Source organism: Aulonocara stuartgranti (genome assembly GCF_965226115.1).
Source record: "Aulonocara stuartgranti genome assembly, chromosome: 19".
Lineage (NCBI taxonomy): Eukaryota > Metazoa > Chordata > Actinopteri > Cichliformes > Cichlidae > Aulonocara > Aulonocara stuartgranti.
Window position 1 is genome coordinate 17,915,561 of NC_138955.1, and position 10,225 is coordinate 17,925,785.

Genomic DNA, 10,225 nt, shown 5'->3' on the forward strand with positions numbered 1-10,225 from the left:
TGAATATTACCTGGCAGTTCTTTATTTTTTGCTTTGAATAGAATTTGTGCTGTTTGGAATTTCACTATATCGTCAATTTTCAATATTTCAGACTGCAAAAATAGTGAGTTTGTATGTTCCCTATAACCTGCATTGTGGATGATTCGAATTGCTTTCTTTTGAAGAGTAAAAAGTGAATGTAATGTGGTTTTATAGTTATTGCCCCAGACCTCTGCACAATAGCTTAAGTATGGTGAAACCAGTGAACAGTAGAGAATATGAAGTGATGTTCTGTCGAATACCTGTTTTGCCTTGTTTAGTACTGCAATGCTTCGTGATACTTTGGAATGAATATATCTTACGTGAGCTCTCCAGTTAAGTTTTTCATCTATTATTACCCCCAGAAATTTATTTTCACTGACTCTTTCAATATCAACACCATTTATTTGAATCTTTGCATTTGTATTTAAACTACTATTTCCAAATAACATCAGTTTAGATTTATTCAAATTTAATGATAATTTGTTTTTATCAAGCCAGAACTTCACTTTACTTATTTCATTAGTCATATCCTCCAATAAATTCTGCAGATCATCACCAGAGCAAAAAATGTTTGTATCGTCAGCAAAGAGAACCACTTTTAATACTTTGGACACTTTACAGATGTCGTTAATGTACAAGTTGAAGAATTTTGGACCCAAAACTGACCCTTGGGGTACACCACAAGCAATGTCCATACATAAGGAGCAACCACCATTTATTTTCACAAACTGCTTTCTGTCACTTAAATAACTCCGGACCCAATCTAAAACTACCCCTCTGACACCATAACGTTCCAGTTTTCTTATTAATATATCATGATCTATAGTGTCAAATGCCTTTGTCAAGTCTATGAATAACCCAGCCACATATTGCTTTTTGTCTATGGAATTTGTGATGTATTCTATTGAATCTAATAGTGCCGATGATGTTGATCTGCTTGATCTGAATCCGTACTGACTCTCAGTGAGTAGTTTATGTTTATCTATAAAATTTTCCAGTCTGTTTTTAAACAGTTTTTCAAGAACTTTTGAGAATTGAGGTAGTAAAGAGACAGGCCTGTAGTTTGTGAAATGGTGTTTGTTTCCAGATTTGTATAGAGGTATAACTTTTGCTATTTTCATTCTGTCTGGAAATCGACCAGTTTGAAATGATAAATTACAGATGTATGTAAATGGTTTTATAATAGCCTCAATGACTCTTTTAACCACTATCATATCAATATCATTACAATCCAAAGATTTGTGATTTTTACATTTTTTGACAATTTCAAGAACTTCATTTTCATCAACGGCTGTGAGAAACATAGAATATGGATTTCTGTCAATCAGTGTATCGGGTTTTTCCTGTGCTTTCCCAGGATGAGTGATTGTTCTTGCTAAATTTGGTCCAGCAGTTACAAAGAATTCATTGAGACTATTTGCCACAACATCCATATTGTATTCTTCATGGTCATTACAAATGAAATACTTGGGATAGTTCTTTTGTCCAGTCCCACATTTTATAACACTGTTCAGGATTTCCCATAATCTTTTATTATTATTTCTATTTATATCTAATTGCTTCTTATAGTATTCCTTTTTACTAAATCTAAGTATATTAGTTAACCTATTTTTATATCTTTTGTATCTGATTTCAGCATCTTTAGTTCTCGTTCTTAAGAACTCTCTGTATAGAGCATTTTTCTTTATACATGCATTTTGCAGACCTTTTGTTATCCATGGACAGTCCATATATTTCTGTTTCCTACTATATTGCTTTATTGGACAGTTGGTATTGTACAGTAATGTAAATATTCTAAGGAATTTATTATAAGCACTATTAACGTCCTGTTCCTGATATACTTCACCCCAGTTTTCCTTCAATAAATCTTTTTTAAATGCATTCATTCTTTCTTCTGTTCTTACTCGTCTGTACTCTTTTTTACTGTCCATTTTATTGAGCTTGTAATTCCTATCATAGATTGTAAAAATTGGAAGATGGTCACTTATGTCGTTAATCAGGAGTCCACTTACAGTCTTATTTTCAATGTCATTTGCAAAAATGTTGTCTATGAGAGTTGCACAATGTGATGTAATCCTGGTAGGTCTAGTAATTTTAGGGAATAGATTCATACAGTGCATTGTGTTTATAAATTCCTCAGTGGTTTTATGTTTATTTGGGTTTAGCAAATCAATATTGAAGTCTCCACAAATGAAAACTTTTTTGCGAGCTATTTCAATAAATGTTTCTTCTATCCAGTCTTTAAATGTCTCAATACTACTACCTGGAGCTCTGTATATACAGCTAATGATTACATTTTTACTTTTTTCTTTACAAATTTCAACTGTAATACATTCTAGTACATTATCAATCACCATCGTCATCTTTTCCACCACATTAAATTTCAAGGATTTGTCCACATACAAGGCCACTCCTCTTCCTCCTTTGTTTCGCCTAGTTATAAATGTGAATTCATAACCCTCCAGTTCAAAGTCTGTTCCTTTTTCCATATTGATCCAAGTTTCTGATAAGGCAATGACACTAAATGGATGTGAAAACTGGTTAAGATATTCTTTGATATGACTAAAATTAGCATAGAGACTTCTACAGTTAAAGTGGATAATTGATAATTTATTCTCAGTTTTAATCCTCTGATTGTAGTCTTTATTTGTATAGTAGCAGCAATTGTTATTGTTAGATGAGAAAAAGTTGTTGTCTGGATCTATTTCATATTCCAAGTCGTGTGTATTGTGATCCATATAGTTAAATGTTTTCAGTTCCAATTGATCATATTCTGCAACTGTCTGACTGATGCAGCTGATTCTTCCAGATGTATCTGAGTTCTTCCTTCCAGTGTGTGTCATAAGTGAGTGTGTGGTTGTCTGTTACCTTGTTTGCCGTCCAGATCGTGTTGCTCACTGATATTTTTCGAGATCCGCCATATTTTTAATGGTCAGAACTTTGGCTTCCTCTGGTGATCCGTTTAGTTTAATGAATATTTTGCAGTTCGTCGTCCAAGTGCCTTGGATTTTTCCCAGCTTCTTAAGGTGTTAGGTTTGTAGCTTGAACCTATTCGCTGGAACGTTAAGACAATATAATTACACTGCTAAGCAAGACACAAATAGGCAAAGTTCTTCATGTTACTCGTGCACGGGAGAGAACCGGACAACCGCTTGACTCCAGTTGGTCTCGTCCGTCCTCCCATACACTATCCTTTTATTGAGGTTACATGAATATGCATAGGTTCATTAACATACGACGTCTACATACAAACAAAGAGTACCTTGCCTGTGTGTGTGTGTGTGTGTGTGTGTGTGTGTGTGTGTGTGTGTGTGTGTGTGTGTGTGTGTGTGTGTGTGTGTGTGTGTGTGTGGACTGCTGATCAAAGGGTCAAACATCCTTGGTCAGGAAGAGGGTAGCCTCCCCCTCACCCTAGATGGTTCATCCTAGATAACACGGTGAGGAAGTCCTGCAGTTCATCTAAACAAAGAGCACTTAGACTAGAACAGACGCAACTACGTTAATCCTACCATAAAACAATAAGACACGGTATGACCTCTCATGCTCCCAAAGTGCTGTCTAATACACACAAAGTTTGCAGACTATCAAGGATCAAAACCTCTACCAATCTACAACTAATTACAAAACTCTAAGCATATATAAGTAAATATTTCTAAGCATAAATGACAATCAACAATACAAATCTAACATTTCCCCCCTTTTTGACCTTTATGCCTGAAAAGTTCCCAGGTATGAATACCTCATGTCTGACAGTTTCAATGCAAACATTTTTATACTCAGCATATGTCAAATCACCCTAAATTACTGAAAAGGTACACAGTTCAACAAATGTATTAGCAGTTATCCCATTCATTGAGCTCATCTCATGGCAAACTGCATCTTACGAGCAACCAAAGAAATTGTTAATTTAATAGTGAAAATAAAAAAGTAACATTTTCAAAAACATCTCAGCTTGGTAATGCTTCCTCCAGGTGTGCACATCACATGTCTCTCTGCAGAGTGGTTTAAGCTCTGCAGGGCGTCATGAATGTCTCTTCCAGTTGTTTCCATCACTGTCCATAGGACCAGAGTCCAAATGTATGTAGAATAGACATTCAAACATACCAGTTGGTTTTGTTGTTCGTCAACATGGGTCTCAGCTATTTCCAAGCTGCAGACTTCTCAGCACTCTAGTTTTATGGCCTCTTACCAGCCCCCATCACCTGACTTCAGACCTTCGTCTTGTGAGGGGGATTTATGACTCCTTAATTGTCCACGCTCTGCAGAAAAGCTCTCTGTGGAAAGGGTGCTGGGTTCCGTCATCTTACTGCTGTTATGATCCCAGCAGCCTTCAGAGTGTCATCGTATGCACAGTATAGTGGCACAGCATTAGGTGATGTTCATAGGAAACTGCTGTCATCACCACCATAGCTTCTGGTTCCTGTGCTTTCACAGAATCATGATGTCATCCTCGAACTCCTTCTACGCTGTCGATGGAGCTTGGCACGCTCCCCTCATCCCACGAGTTTTCATGTTCCAACGCTGCTGAAGGTTTAAGGCAGAGCACGTCGTACACCTTAGTTGTCTTCCTCAGCGTCAATATTAAATCTTTCATTGTATTTAAAATCTTGCTGTGGGAAGTCTCCTCTTGATTCCCTGGAAGCTTAGTAGCACAGCTCTCTGTGTGATGTCTGCTGTGCTGAAGATGATCTCTGATCCTCCTGAAGCCTCTCTCCTGGCCTCAGCTCCCATCTTGTGGACGATCCTCTCCTCTATTTTGCAAGCAGTTTCATGGTCCTTGCTGTGGCTCCAAGGTCTGATTTCATGATGGGCCCCAACCAGCTTGACCTTTGACCTCAACCACTGCCTGGCTGTCGGCTATGCCTGGAATGGTTCACGCTTCTCACTGGGTCTCTGAAGATTTCTCAGGAGATTACTGCTGCACCTGTATTTCCTTGCTAAGAAGAAAAACTTCTATTTGGAGAGCATGTCAACAATCATCAAACCACATTCTTTAGTTCAGTGAACTTCACTTATAGGCCATCAAAGCCTCATCTGAACATGGGTGCACCACTTGCATAGGTTTAATATTTGTAAATAAAACGGCTTAATCACACAAATCACTGCAACAATAATAAAAAACATTGTTTAATGTTAATCCTTGGACCCCTCCTCTTGACGCATGGACACACCCATGCGTCAACTCACCAAACCTGGATTCCAGTCTTAAAGAAAAAGATTAGCTAGATCATATCCCAGGCAACATCAGGGCATCTCCTCCCCTGGAGCAGCACCACCCTGGACCTATAATCCTGCAATGAAAATGTTAGTGTGCTTTGCATATTAAGTTTGCTTAACACCTGGCTCTCCCAGGAGCCTGCATACACACCATCATGGCCTGGAAAACAAAATCTGGAAGTAAAATCAAACTCCATACCTGTAAACAATTGTATCATAAGGACAAGAAGCATTCAACATCAGCAAGACAAGTGTCATGTGCAGGTTTTCTCAAATCAGTAAACTACAATTATTTTCATAAGTCGCCTCAGACATGGATCATCCCATGTACTCAGGCAACATTAATGTAATCGGTGACTGCTCTTTAAGCAAAGTCACTCCACTTATATATTACTATGGGCTCAAAAGTGGCCAGCTAATGAGCCCATATCAAACTATCCCAGAAACACTGTATCTCTTATTTGTTTTACTCATGTCACTTGTCCGTTTCAGCTGAATCTTCCACAGCATTCTCAAAGAAACTAACATTAGCAATACACATTGACTGTAGTCAGACAGAGGTCAGACACAGGTCAACAGGTTCCAGAGGTGCCATAAAAACACCATAAAGTCAACCCTAGCTGTGGAAAGAAGTAACACCAGTTCTCAACACAGGAAATTTCACACATGTTATTCACATTATCAAAGTAACCTTCACATTTTCCCATCAACACAATGCAACAGCATCACCACACATAACCTGTAAACACAGTTTTCCTCACACATAAACCCAGAAATCCTGTAGTAGGAAAAAACATCAACCAGTTGTCCTGGTATAAATCGCATCATCAATTCACATGAAGAACTGGCATGCTGTAAGAAAAGAAAATGCAAATATTAGCGCTTGCGCAGGCGTATGCATACTTTGTCACAGTTATCTCTGTGAGCAACACAAGCCTATGAATAACACACCTGATAAATGCACAGACACAGAAAATGGCATTTAAAAGGTTAAATCATCATGCAACCTCGAGTGTTGCTGTCATCTTTCTGCTCCTGTAAAAGGAAACACATGGGTTCATCTGCACCTTTGTCAGGTGGGGGTTAGCTTCACACAATCATGTTCAGTCAGTCAGTCAGTTATTTTAAAATTCTTACTCATTCACTCAGTGGTTCCTTCTTTTGCTAATTGTGGAAATTATCATCGCATTCGTTTCCACGCTCAGCAAAACGACGTTATTTCAAAAAGAAAAATAATTTAGACTGGATTTCCTCGTTGAATCCTTTTTGGGGGGGGACTCTCATTTCCTAATTGTCCCAAATAAGTGGCTTCCTCCTGAACCCATTTTAAATGTGGAGAAACTCACTTGCAACAATTTTCTTGACGACGTGTAACGCTTTTAATTCCCGACTTGCAGATCTGCTCAAAGAAAAGAAATTCACAAGCAAAAATCAGTGCTTGTTCAAAAATGAAAAATAAAAAATAACAGAGATTATCAAACCAAACTCTCAGTGCACTGTGAAAGTATCAAAATAAAAAGGCCTTGTTAAGTCATGACACAAACTCCTCATCATCTTCACAACAGGAGAAGAATCATCAGCTAGATTCACTCCAAACCAACCATCAACTGCACAACACACAACATAACCCTAATGTCATATTAGCTATGAGTTTAATCACCCGGTCTGTGCTCTTCACTCATTTAAGCCACAGATCTATTTTATTCAATTTTTCCTTTTTCCCTTCATCATAAAACATGTGACATGCTGTCATGCACTTCACAAAAGACGTTTGTTCTGATGTATTCAGAGTTGTGTATCTAAATACAGGATTCACTCGCACATCAAAACAGGAAACTCAGTGTTTTAGAGTCTCCACTCAACACACAACAACTCCAACACATCTCATTCACTCATACTAGAATTCAGTCACCTTTCATTAATCTAAAACCGATCAACTAATTTGCATATCAGCTATTAACCCACTAAGTTGACAGGACGACAGAAAAGCATGTTCAAAATAGTATCACAAAAGACAATTTCCCTCATACAGTAAATTACATGTGCTGCCTCAATCAAGCAGGAAGCTTCTCCCAATTTACCATTTTAACAACTAAATTTATTGTCTGATCACTGGTTGGTCAAACCAGGATCTTTTTTCCCACAAAAGTTAAACTGTTGTCCTGCAACCTGGAGAGTCAATTTGTTGCATTGGATAAATTCAGTATTTAATAACAAGTGTCTGCTAAATTGACACTATTTTAACACTGATGAAAGATAACAAGCTAATTTTCATTGCATGGGTTTGTGTTATTAGGCAGGTCTAATGCATGTCTGTGGAGCTGCATCTCCAGCAGAGCATGTTCTTAAAGCTGCCTTTCCTACACACTTCTCTACTATTATTTAATCATTTCTTAACTAATGTGCTATGAGTCTTCATGAGTCATTTTGTGTTTGGAATTGTTAGTAGGGTTAATGCATGTTCTGCTTGTGTGTGTGTGATTTTGTATATGTTTCTATTTTCGCAATGTTTCAGACTCCGTCTCAATTTTCCAACTTAAGCAGTCAGTTTTCTTTTCCCCAGGTTTGCTAACCCAAATTTTGATTTCCCACATTAAATAATTCCTATGTGTTCTCACCTAGTCTTCTCACTCTGTTGTCCTCTCACTCTTTTGTCCTCTCCCACTTCAACAGTCCCGGCAGTTCTCCTTCAGCTTTGTCCTGTCTAGTAGCTGAAGTGCTGCTGCTGCCTTCTTGGGCGACTTCTTAGCAGCTGCTGCCGGTTTCTTGGCTTTGGCCGCGGCGGGCTTCTTGGCTTTGCTCTCAGTAGCCTTGTTCATCTTGAAGGATCCGGAGGTCCTGGTGCCCTTGGTCTGCACCAGAGTGCCCTTCGCCACCAGGCTCTTGATGGCGGTCTTGACACGGGCCTTGTTCTTGTCCACATCGTAGCCTCCGGCAGCCAGAGCCTTCTTGAGAGCGGCCACAGACAGGCCGTTGCGCTCCTTGGAAGCGGCCACGGCTTTCACAATCAGCTCGCCCACGCTGAGGCCGACCTTCTTGGGCTTGGAAGTCATCGTCTTCTTCTTCTTGGCCTGAACCTCGGCGCAGGGCGCAGGGCGTGTTTATGATGGAGCCTTTCCCACCACAGCGCTGGCACGTTGAACGCATCATGAAGGGTCCATTTCTTTCATGTCGCTAGCCGCATGTGGCTTGCCCGAGTCACTCAGTCCTTTTTGAGCATTTCAACATGCTGCCGCCGCAGACCCTGGCCTCAGATCCAGCAAGTTTAGCGCGCTGATCTCCAAAAAAGTCCCGAAGGCCAGAAAGACGTCAAATAAGTGTCTCGTGCTGAGAACTCAAACAAAAACTCCTCTTCACGCTGCCATCTTGCTCGCCCCTCCGTGAAATTCAACCAATCAGACAGGAAGATGGGTTTGCTTTCTTCTTCTGCTGCTGTTTATCCACATTGCTGCTGCTTTGCTGGGACTTTTTGTGCTCAGGACTTGCTGCTGTCTCTTTATCATGTTATTGCTTTGGAGCTGCATTCCTTATCTTCAGGGAGGAGTGAGCTCGCTTGTGAGGTTGAGAAACACATGGCACTGTAAATAAGTCAGCCAGAAACTTGGCCTGCATGTTTCCAATGATGTTAAACTATAACTTTCTTCCGACTGTTGCATGTGGAAAATTGATACAGGTCTGCTTTTCACCTGAAAGTGACAAACTAAAACATGTTCATTATTATCATCACTGCTTAATCAACACACATCTCTCTCTCTCTCTCTCTGTCTGTGTTTGTGTGAACAATCCTTTCTTAAAAGCAGAAAATGACATTGTAGTTGTTTTTCGGCTGATCAACACAAAACCTTTTTCCTATGATTATTTCTCTTCGTCTACAATGTAATTTGTCTCCTTTTCACTCTTTTTTTTTTTTTTTTTTTTCTTCACAATAGCTGGTGGTCCGCAAAATCACCGCTCTCACTCACAATCAGAGGCAATCACTTTTGCACAGTGCACAAAAACACTGTGATGTCAGACACATTCACACTCACTTTTTCATCTGCATAAATAAACCATATGGCTGGAGATATGTGTCATGGTGATCCATAAGCATGATCACCAGTTTATTTAATTATTTTTAATCCAACAAAACAAATAAACAAAAACATGATGCTGATGCTACACACACACGAGTCAAGGTGCAGAAAAACTGCTCATGGAAACGCTGCACACTCTCTGTTTCCCTCTCTTTGAGTAGTTCTCAGACAGCTCTTGATCTGATAATGTGTAGCTTGCTCATCAGCTCAAAAAACAAAAACAAAACTGCAACGCGACATCACACAGTAGTTGCATGCTCTGCCCACAGTGGCAAAGTCTTACACTTACATATTCAACACAGCTTCTCCATCATGTATTTTCAGATGTTTCATACAGGGTTGAGCATATTAGTTGTTTTCACAGGTGTGCTGTATATCTCAACAATGGTTCATAATAAGACGACAGTCTTCCACACAGGTCAAGTGCCTCTATGCACTTCATGAGTTTAAATATTTACCTATATCACTTCTCCTCACATGTCATTGTACTGAATTTAAGCAACCACAAGTTTAATGTAGGTTACTTTTAACAACTATCCACCTCAATGGTTTGGCACACAGGCTGTTAACATTTTGTGTCAGGAAGGGGTGGGGGGAAAGCCACCCACCAGAGCACAGCTGCTGATGTGGGCTGGCCTTTTCCACACACTCTTCAAGGCTGGTGTGTTTTCTGAAAACTTCTAACATTTGAATCTCTTCCATTTATAAGCCTGCGATTAACCGCACGGCTCAGGTCCGCGTGAAACCCGCGCGACCGCATTCGCGTGCACCCACGCAGCTGTGGAGCCTTCGCTCTCTCTCTTTTATACATAAATACTTTGTGCTGCCAGGAGCAAAGTCCAGCACAAACGTCTTTCTCCCTCTAACTCACTCTTGGTTGCTTAGAAACCCATGATAACAACAACAGTCGGTGT

General features: G+C 39.6%; 1 protein-coding gene across 1 annotated transcript; it reads right to left on the bottom strand.

Moving 5' to 3' along the window:
• Window positions 1-5,608: 5,608 nt before the first annotated feature.
• On the bottom strand, window positions 5,609-9,117 carry LOC309695144 (histone H1-like). The gene has a single exon (XM_082515622.1). The coding sequence runs from the start codon at window positions 8,289-8,291 to the stop codon at window positions 7,905-7,907; it is 387 nt and encodes a 128-aa protein (XP_082371748.1). The 5' UTR covers window positions 8,292-9,117; the 3' UTR covers window positions 5,609-7,904.
• Between the last annotated feature and the right edge of the window lie 1,108 nt (window positions 9,118-10,225).

Bases quoted from the DNA above. Each gene is read 5' to 3' on its own strand.
- LOC309695144 (XM_082515622.1), bottom strand. From the start codon at position 8,291: ATGACTTCCAAGCCCAAGAAGGTCGGCCTCAGCGTGGGCGAGCTGATT.